The 19,550-nt window shown below is 33.8% G+C and overlaps 2 protein-coding genes across 4 annotated transcripts; both read left to right on the top strand.

Annotated features, from left to right (window-relative positions):
• Positions 1-6,426: 6,426 nt before the first annotated feature.
• Positions 6,427-12,024, top strand: LOC104600389 (uncharacterized). 2 transcript variants are annotated; one of them, XM_088895402.1, is made up of 4 exons: positions 6,430-6,583; positions 10,110-10,151; positions 11,259-11,393; positions 11,582-12,024. In XM_088895402.1, exons 1-4 carry the CDS (start codon positions 6,493-6,495, stop codon positions 11,608-11,610), a joined length of 297 nt encoding a protein of 98 aa, XP_088751528.1. In that variant the 5' UTR covers positions 6,430-6,492; the 3' UTR covers positions 11,611-12,024. The 2 variants fall into 2 exon arrangements, with proteins under 2 accessions (XP_088751527.1, XP_088751528.1); XM_088895401.1 differs by lacking the exon at positions 11,582-12,024 and having other exon boundaries at positions 6,427-6,583; positions 11,259-11,575.
• Positions 12,025-15,105: 3,081 nt separating this feature from the next.
• Positions 15,106-18,038, top strand: LOC104600390 (putative glutathione peroxidase 2). 2 transcript variants are annotated; one of them, XM_010263308.3, is made up of 7 exons: positions 15,125-15,253; positions 15,402-15,471; positions 15,931-16,007; positions 16,919-16,980; positions 17,083-17,201; positions 17,531-17,698; positions 17,791-18,038. In XM_010263308.3, exons 1-7 carry the CDS (start codon positions 15,132-15,134, stop codon positions 17,821-17,823), a joined length of 651 nt encoding a protein of 216 aa, XP_010261610.2. In that variant the 5' UTR covers positions 15,125-15,131; the 3' UTR covers positions 17,824-18,038. The 2 variants fall into 2 exon arrangements, with proteins under 2 accessions (XP_010261609.2, XP_010261610.2); XM_010263307.3 differs by lacking the exons at positions 17,531-17,698; positions 17,791-18,038 and adding an exon at positions 17,296-17,524 and having other exon boundaries at positions 15,106-15,253.
• Positions 18,039-19,550: the final 1,512 nt, after the last annotated feature.

Here is a 19,550-nt window from a genome sequence, read left to right as displayed (position 1 = left end):
ATTAATTTATTAAGTATGGATTTAATTAATAGAACTTAATGATGAAAAGAAACAAAAATGACTTAAATATATGATTCAATGAACATGAATGCAAGTTAATAACTTAAATGTTGGATTTAATGAGAGAATTGAATGTATTGAATATCTTTAAATTACCTCTTTTTAACTCTTTTAATATTAAGAACCGATTACCCTATTTGCCATCAGTTTTTATCAATAGATTTAAGTATAGAGGGGTAAATTTTATCCTTAGAAAATTCCAGAAATATTCTTGAGGCCATTCATGCTTTTTAATGTAGTATTATTCCTAATCCATTATTTGACGTTTGGGCACAAAAGCACTTTGATACGGGGAGATTAAATTCTCGAGGAAAGGTTTTATCCTATTAACCAAGATCTTTGGTACGACCTTGTAGATAACACTACATAGTCTAATAGGCCGAAAATTGTTGATAGTTTAAGGATTCTCCGTTTTGAGAACGAGGGTGATGAAAGTTTTGTTTAAAATTGTGCACAATTTCCTAGAGTGCAAAAAAACTCTAACTGTGTTGTAGAAGGAATCTTAACAATGGCCTAGCATTTTTTGAACTTATGGATTTGAGGTCCTAGGCTTTTAAGGTCCTTTATGGAATTGAGGGCTTCATAAATTTCATTTTCTATGACGTCCCTAATAATGCCTCTATTCTGCTCCTCTAATACATACTATCTTGTCAATTTCTTTAGGGATTTTTGGACTTCAAGCCCCCTCAATTTTTTTTTTTTGCAGCCCCCTCCTAGTCTATTAGTAGCCCCCCTTTCCCTATAAACCACACCCTGCCTGTGAATTTGGCATCAGGTAGGATTCGGTCTACCCCTAGGAAATCCTAGCTCCACCTAGGGGTGGAAAAAGGTAGGGAAAGGAAGGGAATGGTAGGGAAACTCATACAAGGTTTGTAAAGGTTTCCCTAACTTTTCCTTCCTTTCCCTACTTTCTCCTTCAAACCAAACACAACGTTAATGAAGTCATCAGTAGTTCCTTGTGTTCCCTCAAACTAGAATCTCTTTTCAAACTCCTCTTTGAAATAATTGGAAATTCCTACATGATCCTCAATTCTTTCCCCCTAACTATTTTAATGAACATAATTTGATCATTGCCCTTAGTAGCTACAAAACTTATTACTTTTATCTCCTAAGTTCAACCATTTTCTGAGCCCAGAAAATTTCTTTTCTACCAAGGATTTTCGTAATTTGGTTCTGAAGGGTTTTTTCTAGGTTTAAAGAGGCTCTATCATTGTTATATGTATCCATCAAAATTTTCTGAACGTCCTCTATAGCTTTCAAAAGCTCCTTATTTTTTTCGTAAAAATGTTTCCGAATTTCTCTTTGTTCCAAATTTCTACTTAATTAGAATGCCAACGGTGTCGACAAATTTACTATAGTGCCCCTTTATTTATAGCAATCAAAATATTGGAAAAAAATATGCCTTCATTTTGGTTAGAAAATCCCAAAACGGGAGTGTCAAATCTGGGAAGTGTGCAATTTGTGCATAACTAACTATAGAGAAGGAAACAAATCCACTAGTTCATTTGCCAACTTCGTGTGTTATTGTGAATCGGACTCTCTCTCTCTCTTTTATATATATATATATATATATATATATATATTAAAATTGGTGTGTCCGTGTCACAGTATCCTTTGAGTTTTTCAATGCATGTTATTATTACATTTAAAAAGACATTAAGAGAGAGATACCTTTGAATTTTTCAATGCCTCTTATTTTAATGCATGTTATTATCACATTTAAAAGAGAGAGAGAGAAGGAGATTAGTAATAATATAAATCAAGGTTTTTAAAACCGAATCAGTCAGAGGTCCGGTTCCCAGGTTGAATTGTCTGACCGTTCGAACCGAATAGACGCCCCATTCTGACAAATAAATAAATAAAATTAAAAAATAAAAAACGGCCAAAACCATTGAATGGTTCAAACGGTTTGACCGCCCAGGTCAATGGTTTGTTGACCAAATCAATGGTTTTTGACAAAATAATGGTTCTGGGGTAAAACGGAGCAGGTCACCTGACCGGTTCCCAATTTTTTCGGTCTGGTCCGGTTTTGAAAACCATGATATAAATCAAATAATATAAATAGGTTAAGGTTAAATAATCAAAAAAAATTAATTTAAAAATTCACTAAACTTTCACTATAAATAAATATTAACAAAACTTAGTAAATATTAAAAATGTGTTTCAATTCCACTTAAAAATCCAACTTAATAAACGCTGATAAAAATAAGAAATTTAAATATAAAAATATTAATTGATAGTTTTAAAATACCAAGAATTAATTAAAAATCCAAAAAATTCTGAAAAACCTAAACATAAATAAAATACTAAAAATAATTAAAAATTATTAAAAAATTAATAATATTTTATATTAATAAGGGTATTTATTGAAAATAATTAAAAGTACAATTATAGTATTTTATTATTAAAAAATACCAAAAATTATTTAAAAAAATACCCAAGCCATAAATTATTAAAAAATATTGAAAATTAGCTATGTTTTTATTAACTATGGTATTTATTTAGTTATTTAATATATTTTTACTAAAAGCAAGTGCAAATTAATTTTGTAGTGACTAATATGCAAAAATAAATTATGAAAATAATGAAAATTATTAAAAAATACTCATGCAAAAATTACTAAATAATAATGAAAAAACACAATAAATTAATTAAATCCCGAAAATTCTAAAAATCCTAAAGCATAATTAAAACAATAATCATTACTTATCTTAATTAGATTAATAAAACTGCACACTATTAGAGAGACCTTTGGGTTTTCCAAAGTCTTATTTTAATACATGTTATTATTACATTTAAGAGAGAGAGAAAGAGAGATCTTTGGATTTTCAAAGGCCACTTATTTTAATGCATCTTATTATTACATTTAAGAGAGAGAGAATAGTAGAAATAGTAGTAATATAAAAGGTTTCTGGCATATAAGGGCAACTTTTTGCCCAGAATATTAAAAAAGGATAATATTTTTATAAAATAACAAAAATAACATAACATTTTTTGAAAAATGTTAATGACACTATTCATCTTGTATTCATTCGAATACACTGTTCATGCGAGAGGCGGAGTAGGGCACAGTTGGCGTTCTCCTTCGCGGTTGCTGTTCCGGTCTTTAGAGCTCTCACCAGGGGCTTAATTGCTCCCGAGGAGGCCGCCAGAGCTGTGGAACTGTTCCCCCCCAAGCCTATGTAACAGGCGGCCTTATTTTGAGAGCTCTGAAGGCCTCTGTAACAGGCAAGACGATGAACAGGCGGTTTCTGTTCCGGTCTTGACAGGAAGGGCTTAATTTCTCCCGAGGAGGCCATCAGATCTGTTTCGCCAGGCCTGTTACAGAGGCCACCAGAGCATGGCACAGGCAGCGTTCTCCCGGCGACGTCTTTTATATGCTCAGCTTCCGATGATCGGTTGCTGTTCCGCCCATCTTAGTGAGCAAGTCTAGCGGCCTTTGTAACAGCTGCTGCCTCGCCCCCATCCAGAATGGCGACAGAACATTCTGGGCATCCTGGCTTGTATCGTAGCTGCACTGGCTTGTCACTCTGATCGTCGTCGCATCCTGGCTTGTACGCACTAGCTTCGCCGTCGCATCCTGGCTTGTCACCGGTTTATCACGCACTATCTCCGCACCTGGCAGCGTGTATTGTCCAACCACCTATTAAAAATAATCACAGAGGCGGAGGAACAGTGTTATTGCCTTCCTTGATATTTTTACGAAAAAGTTACTTAAAAAATAACCTTATTTTAGTTATTTTATAAAAATATTATCTTTTATTGATATTCAAGGCAAAAAGTTGCCTTCTCTACTAGAAACCCTAATATAAATCAAGGTTTTTAAAACTAAATCATACAACAAACTAGTTAGAGGTCTGGTTCCCGGGTCAAACGATCCAATCGTTCGAACTGAACAGACGGCCCATTCTGACAAAAAAAAATGAAAAAAGGCCAAAAATGTTGGACGGTTCAAATGGTTTGACCGCTTGGGTTAGCGGTTTGCTAACTTGACCGGTTCCCTATTTTTTTGGTTCGGTTTGGTTTTGAAAACCATGATATAAATCAAATAATATAAATAGGTTGAGGATAAACAATAAAAAAATTATTAATTTAAAAATCTACTAAACTTTCACTAAAAATAAAATATTAACAAAACTTAGTAAATATTAAAAATATGTTTCAATTCCACTTAAAAATCCAACTTAATAAACGCCAATAAAAATAATAAATTTAAATATAAAAACAATAATTGGAAGTTTTAATAATATTATTAGATAACTTATGAGTTGAAACCTTAATAAACGCTAATAAAAATATTAATTGATAGTTTTAAAATACCAACATTTAATTAAAAATCTGAAAAATTCTGAAAATCCTAAACATAATTAAAATACTAAAAATAATTAAAAAATATTAAAAATTAATAATATTTTATATTAAAGTTAATATAAATTAACGGTTAAACAATTTATTCATATTAAATTGGACGGATATTCAATATAAATATCAATTTACTATTAGGAATTTTTTGACCTCAACCTATTTATGGCTTGGATGGTTATTAAGGAAGATTCCCCATCCTTTCTTGACATGTTGACATTTATTCGTATTTATATTATTAAAATAATACCCAAGCCAGAAATTATTGAAAATTAGTTGTATTTTTTATTAACTACTGTATTTATTTAGTTATTTAATTTATTTTTACTAAAAGCAATTGCAAATTAATTTTGTAGTGACTAATATGCAAAAAAAAAATGATGAAAATACTGAAAATTATTGAAAAATACTCATATGCAAAAATTAATGAATAATATGAAAAACATAAAAGTAATTAAAATTCTGAAAAGCCTAAAGCTTAATTAAAAAATTAAATTAATTGTATGCAAACCCCAAATGGGACAAGTTTTCTCGAATTTTAAATAGTGATGGGGAAGAAACAAAGTGGGATGAGGAAAATATTTTTGCTCTCAATAGATTCAACATTGATTTTTTAAAATATCTCTAAGTTTTCCTCATATTCTTATAATCCTAGGATCCCACAATGCCATTTATAAAATACCCTTAAATTGTCATAATCCAATCCTAAAATACCCCCAAATTTCCATAATCCTATTTATTAAAATATCCACAAATTAAATTAGATTATTTTTAGGTGGTTGTCTCGAGTGGGGAAAATTTGGAGATTCCCCATCCCTAACAGGGAATGGAGTAGAATGTCCTGACAACAGGGGTGAGGGACAAGGAGTGTGATCCCGTGCATCGCAGGGGGCCCCACTAGTTTACCTTAATATATTCAAAGATTAGTTGGTTAAGACAAGATGGGTTTACTATTCATGCACTGGAACAATCAACAACAGGTGGTATTTATCAAATTTCACTGTGCACGAGTTGATTGGTCAAAGCTCTTTTGGTATCATGTATTTTTCAGTAGCATACATTTTTTTCTAAATAATATATATGTAAGCTAAGAGGGCCTTGTGTGGTGTACGAGTTTTATTAAATGAAATTGATTTTAACTTAATTGAAAATTTTATAAAAGCTAATAAAATTTTAATCAAATGTAAGATTTTTATTTTAATTAAATTCAATTAAAATAAGAAATTAATCTTAATTTAATTATTTTTAAAATTTTATTTATATACTTATTTTAAATGGGATTAAAAATTAAAATGATTAATTTATTTTTAAAATATTTAAAATTAATAAATAATGAATTTTTTATTTTAAAATAGATGTTATTTTCTTCTTAAGTAATTAATTTTAAAATTTATCAATGCAAATGTTTTTAATGGATTTGAAATTGATTCAGAATTAATAAATATTAAATTTAATTTTAAAGTGTTAAAATTTTAATTCAAGGCCCGAAAAATGATAATAAAATATTAACAGAAAACACTAAAATGATAATAAAATTGATGGGTGTGAATAATTGGTGGATCTAAGTAATAAAAGTAGTAAAAAAATGTCGTTAGCAGAAAAATAAGAATTACAACAATCCATCATTTGTGAAATTGATGGGTCTGAAAAAATTGGTGGATCCAAGTAATAAAAGTAGTACGAGTTAACGTGGTTACATGGGACCATATAAATCATGGATCAACTTTAATGGATTCCCATTGATTCATCTTATTCGGGTTATATTAAACCCGATGGAATCACCCTAATTTCAGAAAGGGTTTTGTCATATGTGAACACATTTTTGCAAATTTCCACCCTTTTGTCTCCTTGCATACGCAAACAAAAGGACGAAAACCATTCATGGACCGGCAATATCTCTTGCCTCTTAGGTCCTGTTTATTTTTTCGATAAGTTTTTTTTTAGAAAATACTTACCAGGTATTAAATAAATACACTTTTAACTGGTAAGTGTTTCCTAAAAAAACTTATCCGAATAAGTAACTTACCGAAAAATGAACGGGACCTAAGAGGCCAGAGATATTATCGGTCCATGAATGGCAATATCTCTTACCTTTTAAACACTACAAAGAAACTCCTTGCAGGAAAGCTTGGCACTATCACTGCTGATTTGGAAGGAGCAGGTAATAATGCCTTCATGTGTCCCAACCTTTAGTGTTAGAATAACTTTTCTAAATGTGTTTCCATCCATTGTGCTTTAAAAGGAGTCAGTATGAATTTCCAGTAGACACATCACAAGAAAATGTAAAGTTATAAACCAAAAGCTCTTCTATTGTTGACTGTTGCTAGTTCTTTTTGAGCATCTCATTTATCTCAATCCATGGATAAGTAGTTATGTTTTACCAATAAATTTTCTTATAGCCCTGTTTTCTGTTGCTTTTGCGAAGAAAGTTATCTCTACGTCTCTCATGTTTTGATGGAAACCATCTCTTTTCTTTCTTTCAATTTTATTAAGGTCTGGGCATTTAAATATTAATCTACCCAAGTTTGCTGCTGCTATTTGAAGCAAATGCCTTTTCTTTCTGTATTTCAACCTAAATTTGGCAGTAATTTTTTTGATTGGAAAAGTATTTTTATTTATTAAACTTAAAACAGGTTACAAGTGTTTTAGGCTTTTAGCTACTTTGTATTCTAGAGTACTAAATGGAGAATTTATTAAGAAGAATAAACAAGGTAGACAAGAGGATCAGCCCTCAAAGTACAACTTGGCATAGATGCCGAGCTAGAACTGTGACAGAGATACAACAGTTAATCCCCATTAATGTCTCCATGAAGAGAAAATCATCCATCTATTATCTGATGTGATCATTAGAATATTCATAAAAGTCTTTAGAATTAACTGACCACCTAATCAATGGTTCTTAAATCTCCCAATTAAAACCTCTGTGGTGCTGCTTTTAAGATCAAAGATAATACTGTTCCTGTTCTTCCAGATTCATGAAAATATTGTGAAAAGTAGAAGGTTCCAAAGGATTGTACTTATTTTAAAATATCCTTTTGAAAGCCATGAAAGCAACAGTATTTGGTTTCCTGGGATCAGCCAAGGGCTTCTAAAGAGCCAGCTGAAGTGACACTAAACCTCATAAGTCACCTTGCAATGAATCAGAAACTAAGGAACTTATTCACTATCTTACTGATGTAGGCAACACATCTTGGTCAGCATCATGCCTTTAGAGATCAAGTGATTGAACTTAGCAAAAAAAGATCAGGTGATTGATTGTTAGCATTCTGTCCAAAACTGCGGTATACAAGAAGAGTGGTACCTTGGATGGGACATGGGCATTCCAGATAACCTTCAAGGGAAGAGTCCTAAAGGGGGCCAATTATGGAATTCTAGAAGGAACTCAATGAAGAAACCTTCATCTTTAGTAAGCTTCCAGATTCTTGTGTCATGCTTCTTTTCACAAGGAGAGCAGGGTGGCTACCTCTCAATCATTTATGTTCCATCTCAGCCTTGGGTCACACCACCTGGCCAGCCTCTACTTCATAACAGTCACCATTGCGAATTTTTCTGCACCAATATGGAGCAGATTCTTGTAGGCTTCAGCAAGAGGTCCATCACCATACCAAGAATCTGTCCAGAACAGAATGTGAGAGCCTTCACCAGCTTTAGATGTCATGTGCTTGAGGAACTGTCCCTAAACTTGCATTGTTCCTTTCCGCAAATTGCTGCCATGGGGGATTGTTGCCTGGCATGAGCAACACCTAAACTGAGGAAAACCATATTTACCACAGATAGCTTTCCTCCGTAGATGCTCTTGTTCTTCAGGCTTTATTCGTAGCACTTAATGACCTGGCGCCCATCTCTTCGCTTGCTTTCTTCTTGCCTGTGACCATGCCACAAGGTGGAACTTCTGATTGCCAGGACCATTCCATGGAAAATCATTTCCCATCTTCTCTAAAACAATCACTACAAAGTCAAGCATGTAGAAACCATCCATGTTTCTCCATGCTTTTCAACAAGGTTATCTTCCTGCATTTGAAAATATAACCATCAATGGGAATTGGGAAGAAGGTGGTCCCAATTAGAAGTACTTGAATGAATGGGGAATATGGTATTGCTTATTGCCCTGAAGAATACCTTGAAATTTATGTTGGATAATAGAACTGCCCAAGAATAACCCATCCATATTTAGGAGCCACACCTGCAGGGGGAGGGGGGTGGTGCTCCCATCTACATGGTCTTAATGGAAGATGGATTAATTTGATGTGGAGGATCCATGAGCTAAAAAAGTTGCTATTGGAAACTATAGTAAGTTCTTCACCAGAGAACAAATGGTCTCAACTGCTGATATCTTGATTACCCAACACTGCTAGAACATGGAGAAGAGACTCATGTTGAATGAGGTAAACAAGGAGGAGACCAAATGCTTTCACCAATATCAATAAAATTGTTTCTTAGATATTGGGAATTTAGTTGCAAAAAGACTCATGTTGTTTCCTCTAAGAAGACTTTTTTATCTTTATAATAGGGTTGAGGAAGAGAGATTGGGAATGCCTCTTATGCATACAAGAGAGAGACCTTTGAAAAACCTTTGGGCATACTCAAATACAAAATAAATATAGGTAACCTATTTTTAAACTATGGATCTCAATTGCCATTTGTTAATCTAAATATTTGGACCGTTTTTTGTACATAGGAGGTAATTGTTGTTAGCAACAGATTGGTGGAGCCACGACTCTTTCGAGATATTCCATATCTCAAAAAATGCACATTGTCATACAGAAATTATATAGAGATTCACTTCTCTTTTGAATCACAGCAACATGAGGATATTTGATTGAAATGTTCAAATGACAAATAAGTATGTTTTAGATTGTTGTATTCTTTACCCTCTTTGAGAACCATTTTAAAATTTTTGTGAGTTATATTGTTAATATCTTCTTTTATGGAAATATTAGGTTGTAGTTGTTTCAATGTCATAGGGGTGAGGATGAGACCTACACAAATGGAAATATTAATCTTATTTAAAGGAACATCTCTTTATATATAAATTATTTTTTCTTTATTCTATATTATTTCTATTAAGAATCAAGAATTGGGATTGTCAATATAATTGCTATCAATTTTCTTTATTTTTTAATCTCCCAATTATTCAGTATTATTCGCCCGTACTAATTTCTGAAGGATAAAGAAGATTATTCAGTATCATCTCCAGATGATACTATTATTCGCCCAATTATTCAGTATCATCACCAGAAGTACTGGCTTTACTTGAAGAGGGTGCAAGGACTTTTCTGTAGTGGCGGTGGTGGTGCTGGGGTGGCGGGGTTACCTCCTGCTGATCCTGCGACGGATCATTTGTTTGCCAGTGAACTTCTGGGTTCAGAAAAAAAAAATGATATAGACGGGTTTTCAGTTCAAAGGATAGATCGGTGAAACGAGGAACGAGGAAAGAGGAGAGCAGACAAAATAGAAACACACAGAGAAAGAGAGTAAGAGAAAAGCAATGAAGAAGAAGAAGAAGAATGAAGATTTTTCAGAGCTTGAACTTCTCCTGAATGGATTGTTGAAAGTTTGTTCCTTCGGGGTTTCTTTTCTAATATTACAATGAAGAGCTTCAATTTGAAGATTTTCATTTTCCATGTTTGTGCTGTTCTACAACTATTTTATTTGAACACGCTTCTCAGGCTTTCTTTTTATTGTAGGTGTTTTCTTCTTCATCGTAATCAACCAAATGCTGTATTCAGGTGCTTCAGTACTCTATTTTTTTTTCTTCTTCTTGAAACCTAAAATATGGATTCAATCTCAGTTCATGTATCTATCTTTATTTTTTATTTATTTTTGCTTCTAACTTGATGCTGAAATAGGGTTAAAATAGGGATTCTATCTTCCTTAAAGCTTAAAATAGGGTTTTGATGATTGAACGAGGTATTGTGTTTTTTTCTGGTGGTCCATTTTACTTTCAACCAAGAGGCTTTTCTCGAACATTACCCTGTTCATTTTTAGTTGGTTTTCTTGTAGAAGAAACAGCGAGCAATCTGAGGTTGTTCTCCGTATTTCCTTTTTGTCCTACCTTCGTTTGACAATACGAGTAATGACGACTATTGAAGTAATACCTTTGATATTTTAGTTGTCAGGTTTGAAACCACATCTTTCTTATAGAGGTTTTTCCGTAAAATCTGTTGGTTTGCGTTATGGCTTTAATCCATGTAGGCAAATTAAGTGAGGATGATTGTTGCATGTTACATTGCAAAATCTTTTGACATATTACAAAAACTTACGATGTCATTTACTGTAATAAAATTCTTTTTTCTTCCTTGTACTCAAAGAAGTGCTTGAATAAGGACATGATCAATTAACCCTTTTTTTTATTTTCTTTAATTTGGGTGGGGAAGAAATGTTGTACCAAAGAGATTTTAATGATTTTCTGATGCAGCATTGAAGGACAGGATAGATATTCTCTGTTAAGTACAATAATGCTGAGCATAATGATTTATCAAATTCAAAGGATTTAAGCATCAGAATTTGAAACTATTTTTTTGAAACTGGATGACTTGGCATGATAAGGAATCTTGCATACATGACAAAAACAAACAAGGAATGCAAATTTTCTTTTATTAATGACCATCTTTCTAATCAACAATGTTTTTTTCAATGTTAATTAATTTAGGAAAAAGGTATATGCTTATGTTTTAATGGTAATTGTTGCAGATTTATCTGTTGTTTTATACTGCAAAAGTTATCGGATCTATGCCTCTATCTCCAAGTGATGTTAGAAAGCTATAGTTTCTTTTTGTCCATTTCAATTTTTTCGATGTTCTTAAATTCAGGTTTATGGGTTCTTTCTATTGCAGATCACAAACATGATGTGGCCAGAGCAGAGGATGCCCTGACCCTTTCATATGGCAGTGAGCTAATTGGCATGCAGAGGGACTGGAATGAGGAACTACAGTCTTGTTGGGAGTTCCTCATACGACTCCTCAGGAAAGGTGTAGTTTTAACATTTTTCTGTTATGCATCCATTTCATGTCTACCTGATGTTCTCATCATCCATGGATTTTTAGTTTTAACTATTTATTGATAACTTTCTTGACATTATATCGCCCCCCCAAGTGTTTTGTCAATTACAAGTGGCGTCAGTGGTTTTCATTAATTATCAAGATAATTTTTGTTGCAGGATCTTGCATGATAGGGCTCTCTATATAAGGTTACATCTGATTTTGTTGATGCAGCAATTAGTGGTGCAATTGGAGTCATTAATAGATGCATACCCCTATTAATCCAACAGATCCAGAGTGTTTTCACATATAAGCTTGTACCAAAATATACCAAAATGTTTTTACATCTCATTTTGTTCTAAATGATAGAATAATATTTCTGAAAAATAGGTCTAAGGTGGCATGATCTGTAAAAAACACAGGTTGGGGGAATTTCAACTTGACTCATGTCAACTCAGGAAGCATTGCCCTTGGGAGTCACATTGCAAAACTGAATGGACTAACACACTTCATAATTTAAATGGACTCGGGTGTTTGGGTTGGATTATTAGCTGGATGTTGAACCCAAATTTTTTTTGGTGTACTGCAAAGTTTCATCTGCACTGGTATAATTTGCATGAAAGTGTAAATGGGTTAATTTGAGTTGTGTTTTTTCTTTCTTTTAATTGAAGCTGAGGTTTCTTTGAGGAAGGAAGAGAGAGCTTTTTGATTTCTACAAGTAAGCTTTTAGGAGAGGAATGGATAGAAGTAGACAGAAATACAAAGTTTGGATTCCGAGTATAATGCAAACCTTGCTAAGTGGACAGAAAAGTTTGTTTTACATTCTATGAAAGAAAACTGAAAAACACATTTTTTATTAGTAACAGAGCATTTTATTAAAAGAGAAATATTAAGAGAATAATACAGAGTTGGGAAGTTGTTACTTTGTATTGAAAATATACCAAAGGAAAGTTCCATGGAAGGCATTTCTATAGAGGGCCATCATTATGAAAGTTTCTAATTGGGTGGCAAAATCTTGATCAGCAAGGTCTCTACTCATCTCATAATGGAAGCCTCCACATGTAAATATGATAAAACTGAATTTTGACTGTTGAAGTAGAGGAACCCCGGATATTCAGGTGGGGGGAGGAGGATTTACTGACTTTGGGGGGGCCAAGGCTAGCAAAATCTCTTAACTACACAAGATTGATAGTGGAAGAGGACTCCAAAGTATTGGTGGGTTGGCCGAAAAAGGAAGGACCGGTTCATGGCAATATGGCATTACAGTATGAGGGAGACAGGGGATGATAAGCCACATACAGATTCATAATCAGCTGATCAACCAACAGTTTGCCTGATGCCATGGCTATAAAGGGGTTAACATAAAAGAAAGTTGGGTAACAGTTTCGCTGTCTCCGTTGGTATTTGTTGGTTTATCTTTACGTTTCTCTCTATTTGAGCCGATGGTGTGAGCGTAGTGTTTACTATACACTGTCCTTCCTGAGTTTTTTTGGCAACTGACAATTGAGAAAGGTGGTGGGTTTTTCAAAATCGATGAATTAGAATTTTTAATCATTTTTTAGTGAAATGAGTTTATATGATTCCATTATGATACATATAAAATTTGTATTTCTTTTGGGAGTTATATGCTTAATAACTTTGCAAGATTTATAAAATTTGTATTTCTTCTATTTATTATGTAATATATATTTTTCATAGATTAATTGGTTCATTACATTAGAGACCCGGATTCAGATTCCACAACTACAATTTCTATTTTTTCTTTTTTATTCTCCCACTTACTCGATATTACTTGCACGTGCTGAGCACGCGCGCCCCTCACTAGTTTATTATTAAAAATAGGTCAGAATTTACACTCAAATCATTTGCATTGGCATGGTTTTGCATTAATGCAAATTTATTTGCATTGCAACCAAACACAGCCTTATGTTCAACCACATTTTTGTATTTATCACCTCTCAAGCGCATTTCTTCCATCTTTTGTCTCACAGTTACTGACTCCCTAGTCTCTCTTGCAAAACCCTTTTTTTTCTTGGGCTTTATTCGCCTATTCTGCAGCTGAAATTCAAGGCTCAGTTTGGAAGCAGTACAAATGCAAATATGTACAGCATAAATACATACAAAATATAAGGTTTTGCACTCTATATATTTACATTTGTACTCCTTCCAAACTCAGCCTAAAGGGGTAATTCTTTTTTTTTTAACATGATCAAGGTACAAAGAAGACTGAGAAGACTCATCTTTGCTACTTACACTGGCCATCTCCAACCAACAAATATGTTTGGGTGAACAAAAATGTTGTAAAATGTATGTCTACTCCTCTAATCCCAAATGGGAGTTCTGGAAACATCTCCAGAAGTTGTCAGTGGGAGATGTTTCCAATACATGGTTGGAATATGCTGTGGGGCGCCCTCTGTGGGGCACAGATGTGAATTTGTCAAATGGGTGATGCTATTTGACTGTCCATGCAAAACTTGTTATTCTCTCTCTATTGTCTGAATTCAGATCTCATACTCACAAGAATCCTATTCACGTGACACTACAGCTATGCATTGGGAATATCTCCCCATGAATGATAAATGCAAATACAGGAGATGTTCTCTGTCTTTCCAATCTTCCGTAAAGATGGGAGGTGTTCTGCAGTGTCTTTCTTGTTTTTCCATCAATAAGGGATTAAAGAGGTATACGTTTTTGGATAATTTATTTCTACATCATGATTCTAAATTGTTAAAAGGTAAGATCTTAAGTTAAGGTGGGGTTGGGGAAAAAAAAAAGAAAACCATGAAAATAGGAGATAAAGTTATAAGTTAACAACGAAAAGAAAGCCCATGTGATATGAGACGTGTATTTGTTTATTGGAAAATTTCCTAATCCTTTAAGATGGTGAATGGTGGATTTTGGAACATTTATCAATCCATCACGTTTGTGAATTGTGAATTGGTGGGGGTTTATTAGATAGACAAATGGAAAGCGAGAGGAGCTATGCCACATGGCCTAATGAAAGAGCTAGAAAGGAGTAAGGGAGAAAGGAGAAAAAGAGAGAAATATCATACAAAAATAATCTAATTTGTGAATATTTTAAAAATAGTATTATGAAAATTTATGATTATTTTAAGAATTGGATCATCACAATTTGGGGATACTTTATAAATGAAATTATGGGATAGTAGGATTTTAGAAATTTGAGAAAAAATTAGATATATTTTAAAAAATCAATATTAAATCTAGAGATATTTAACTAATTTACTATTAGATTTTGGACAGATTTTCGGAATTATATGTAAATCCCATCCTTCTACCTATCCCTGATTCAAAATAAAATTATGTTTCCTACCTCCGCTCTGCTACCATTTAAGATCGGAAAAAAACATCCTGCTTGGGATGGGGCTGGGCCGCTTTTACGGCCTGACGGAAAAATTGCCATCCCTAAAATTATGAATTTATTACCGCTATATTAAAATCAGTTAATATGGTTGATTGGTTAGTTGGGTTAGTTTTAGCATTAAAAAGTAATAAATATACCGTTGGACCACATGTTAAAACCCTACCAAATGAACCACCAACAGTTGGTAGATAAATGAAAGGGATTTTCACATAAAAACCCTTGATTTATAATGCTATTCAACAGCTTTTATTATCCGAAATTTGAATATTTGATTCTATAATAGTGAATTGAACTCGGATTTACGTATAACCGTATTCGACCCGATCCGTTTGCAATTCTATTAAATGATTGAAATGGTTAGTTGTGCTGTTGTACACTTGTACTCGCGCCGCGCAGTTGCGCTTAAACTGTCTGAATTCGTGGCCAGTGCGACGAATCCTCTCCTCACCGTCGGTCTCTCGTTTTGGTTTTTATCTCTCTTAAATCACCATCTTTCTTGAAATTTCTTTGTTTTTTCTTTTTGTTTTCAATTCACTAAAGTTCGAAATGTTGACCTTCATGAATTGGTTTTCTCTTTTGTTCCTGGGGTTTTCTCTCTTGTTCTACTTCTACAGTCAACCATCTACTACACCCCAAAACATGGCAGAAGGGTTGCCCAACTCCATTTACGATTTCACAGTCAAGGTAAGCGTTTTCTCCTTCTCTTCGCGTGTGTGGCTTTCTTTTCGTGTTTAAAATTTAATCCACGTTATTGGGTTGAACTCTTGATTGTTCTCGTCTTTGTTCAGTGCTCACGCTTATTTCAGCATCTCTCTGGATATATCAGCCAATAAAGTTACTTGTTTCTTTGGGCTGTGATGCTTTTATAGGTTCTCTTTGTTGATTAACCTTTATTTTGTTTCATTTTTGTTTTAGATCCGGATGGATCCATTTCAGCCTTATTTTTATTTGTATTCAAAGTCACGTTTATCTTCCTTTCTGCTTCAACTCCCCCATATTACTGATCAGTGATCACTTTCCGGTTTTCCTTAGCCGACCCTATATAGTTGGGATAAGGCATGGATGACAATGATGCTTAACCTTTTTCCTCTTTTTGCCGGTTTTTTTTTTCTTTAATTTAATGGGTACATGTTTTTAATCTAGGATATTCGTGGGAATGATGTGAGCTTGAGCACCTACAGGGGAAAAGTTCTTCTTATAGTCAATGTTGCTTCAAAGTGGTATTTGGTCTGATCTAATTTTATTTCTCATGACCATAACCTGGCTTCTAATTATTGATATGTTGCTACAAATTCTTTCTCCATAACCTGAATTTCTGAAACAATGATGAATAAATATTTGCATTTTCCAAATAGTATGGTGTTTAAAAGGATCTACATGTTTGTCTTTTGACCTCAGAGACCAAAAGAATTAAAGAAACCCTCAACCCCCATTCTCCACCACAAAAAAGGGGACAAGTAAAAGGAAGCTCAAGATCCTTATATTTGCTATCTTCCCTTGTAATATAATTTCCAGGTTTCTAAATTACATGTACAGAACCTCTCAAACTTGGATAACTCTGTGAATCTTATCTATCCAATTGAGGACAGAGCCCAAGCCTCTTAAACTTAGAAAGTTAGAAGAGGGTGTTTTGAAATAATCAAAATCTTTTGTTTTGATGACTAAAAAAAAGTATCAACGTTTATACATTCAGTAAGCTAACTTGGCAGAGCATTGCACCAAAAGGATTCAGAGTTAAACTTCTTAACTTTGTAAGCCACGAAATGAGCAACTTTGTTAAACCTGCTATTTACATAATAACATAAACAAAACATGTATAGTCTTACTGAGAAGCAACGTTTTTAATATCATCTAATAAAGCCCAGCAAAACCATGTAATTTTAGACTGAGAGCCATTTAAAGATGAAACTGAGATTTTTTAATCCAACTCCACCACCAAAATTACCCTGATTTATGCCAAGCGTGATTGTTTAAAGCCGAAATAATCAGGACTTAATTTTGTCCCCTGAGTTATGGCCTTCTCGTTAAAATTGTTGATTTTTTTATTATTGATGGTATTTTCTAATTAAATCATAGACAGCTTATTTTTGTATTAAATTTCTTATTTTATGCTTTCTTCATGTTTGGTTAGTGGCCTTACAGATTCAAACTACAAGGAACTGAACATTTTATATGAGAAATACAAAAACCAAGGTCTGTTGACCATTCCTGTTGTATAATTATGCTATTTCTATTATTACATTTTGGAAAGTGTCATGTTTGGGTATTACCACTATTGCTGCTATTTCTTGACAGGACTTGAGATCCTAGCATTTCCTTGCAACCAGTTTGCTGGTCAAGAGCCAGGAAATAATGATGAAATTCAGGAGTTTGCATGCACAATATACAAAGCTGAATTTCCCATCTTTGATAAGGTAACCTGGTGAATTGAACAACAAAAAATCAGAAAGAAAATTCAACTAATCTATAACTATATCAGAGGTTATTAAACAAAGACCATTTTTTCAGGATCTGCTTATCAAGCATCCAAGGTGTTTATATGCTTATTCCTCTTTTCCAAACCACTCATTGGTGCCACCTCTCATGTTGATATGTATGACTAGGATAATCACATTGAGCTTATCAATGGAATCTATGCCTCCTAGGCAGGAAATTTTGACTGCTGAAAATTCAAGTGGATTTGCTGAGCTCCTGGAAAAGCTTTCATGCTAGTATTCTCATTCCATGGTTCTGGGTATTGTAGGTAGAGGTGAATGGGAACAACGTGTCACCCATTTATACATTCTTAAAATCACAGAAAGGTGGGATACTTGGGAACAGAATCAAGTGGAACTTCACAAAGTTTTTAGTAGACAAAGATGGAAATGTTGTTGAAAGATACGCTCCAATCACCTCCCCTCTTAAAATTGAGGTTCAAAGTTCAAACTATATTAGCTATTTTGTATATCTGTCAAACAAAATTATATGCTTTGTCTGATGGTCCTTTTTCCCTGAATGTTGCAGAAGGACATCCAAAATCTGTTGGGAGTTTCCTAAGTTTGGCAAAGGTGGAATCCATTTTGACCAAATGCTTGTATGAACATGTAAGAGTAGATGAAATGGTGGGCATCTCTGGATAGTGCTGTTCAGGATATTTTTCTTGTAATAATTTACATCTTGCTATGATTCATCAATAAATCATGGGGAAGGGGTTGTATTGCTGTATTATCGGCTACATTATTTCAAATTTCTCTATTTCTTAGTTTTCTACATTTCTTGCAGCAATTGAGAATGAGATTTTCTTTTGATAGTACAATAGTATGTTTTTGTTAGTGTGGTTTACTGCTGCCTGCTGAATGGTTGGATAAATCAAAACTGTCACCTGATTCACGGATACCGAATATTGTTTGGGTGGTCAGAGTCCTCTTGGACTGCTAAAACTAGAGTCTATTCTTGGTATTGGATTCACCAGTTGACTTGGATTAAATTAAAAGCACAAATGAGGAAGTAACAATTGTGATGTCTGTTGCATGTCATCTGATAGAGAGCCAGAGCAAGCTCTTCAGTACTTTTACACCTAAGGCTACGGTTAGAGTGCAAAGCACGTATTGGTATAAATGCAAATTTGATCAAAAACCATAATGCAAACTTGGTTCAGTTTTGCATTGATACGTTTTATTGTATTTGGTTGTAATGGGTACAAAGACAAATTTCCTATTTTACATTGACCTCCCGCAGAATTGCTTCCCATTTTGATGCAAAAGTGTTAGAGAAAAATAAAAGTCACTCATTTTCAGTAAGACGTATCCTTATCAAATACCTGCAAAACCAATGAGTACAAATTCATGTAGATTTTGCATTTGCGCTCTTACCAATTGTCTGGAATCAGGACCCCTCCAATAAAGTAACAAACATGTCCAACAAGGTAAGAACATTTCAAATAATTCAAACCTCTATCTAGGGGTGTCCATTATATGGTCTAAACTGCTAAATCGCACTGAATCAAACTGTAATTGGTGGTTTGGTCTGGTTTAGCCTTAAAACAGTTTGGTTTGGTTTGAGAATTTCTTAAGGCTGCATTTGGAAACAATGCAAATGGAGTGTAAATCCCGGTTCAGGGTAAATTTACATTTTGGTTCACTTTTGCCTGTGTTACATTTATGTATTGACAAATGACAGATCAATGCATATTTACATTGATAATAAGATGTAAAAGTACATCAATAAAAAATAAGTAAATTTGCATTCAAGTGGGCTTCTGATTAAAAAAAATGAGTAAATTACAAAGACCCCCTTGTACTATGGGGTTTGTGACAACCCCCCCCCTTGTACTTTGTTTTGCGACAAAGACCCCCCCCTATACTATGACCGTGAGACAAAGACCCCCTTCCGTTAGCCTTCCGTCCAAAAAGGCCGTTACAATATTATTTAATCCTCATGCTATCCTTGTAATAACTAGATGAGAAAAAAATTGATCATCTTCCCTGACCTTTTTATACTATCCTTCCGTTCCTTCACATTTCTCTCTCTCCCTCTCACTCCTCTCTCTCCCCCGATCTCTCTTCTTGCCCTTACATTTCTCCATTCTCCATTCTCAGTTATCACATTTCTATGGTTCTTTCAACAGAGAATTCTACCTCCACGCTATGCATGCATCAGAAATATAAAAACACCAGAAACCTATTCTACCTCCACGCTATGCATCACATTTCTATGGTTGTCTGTTATGCTTCAAAAAGAAAACAAAATGTTGAGAGACTAGGAGGGGCACTTGATCTGGGACT

Source organism: Nelumbo nucifera, chromosome 1, assembly GCF_055504915.1.
Source record: "Nelumbo nucifera cultivar China Antique chromosome 1, China Antique-T2T, whole genome shotgun sequence".
NCBI classification, from domain to species: Eukaryota; Viridiplantae; Streptophyta; class Magnoliopsida; order Proteales; family Nelumbonaceae; genus Nelumbo; species Nelumbo nucifera.
Note: the sequence above shows the minus strand (reverse complement) of the source record. Positions and strands in the feature narration are given on the sequence as shown.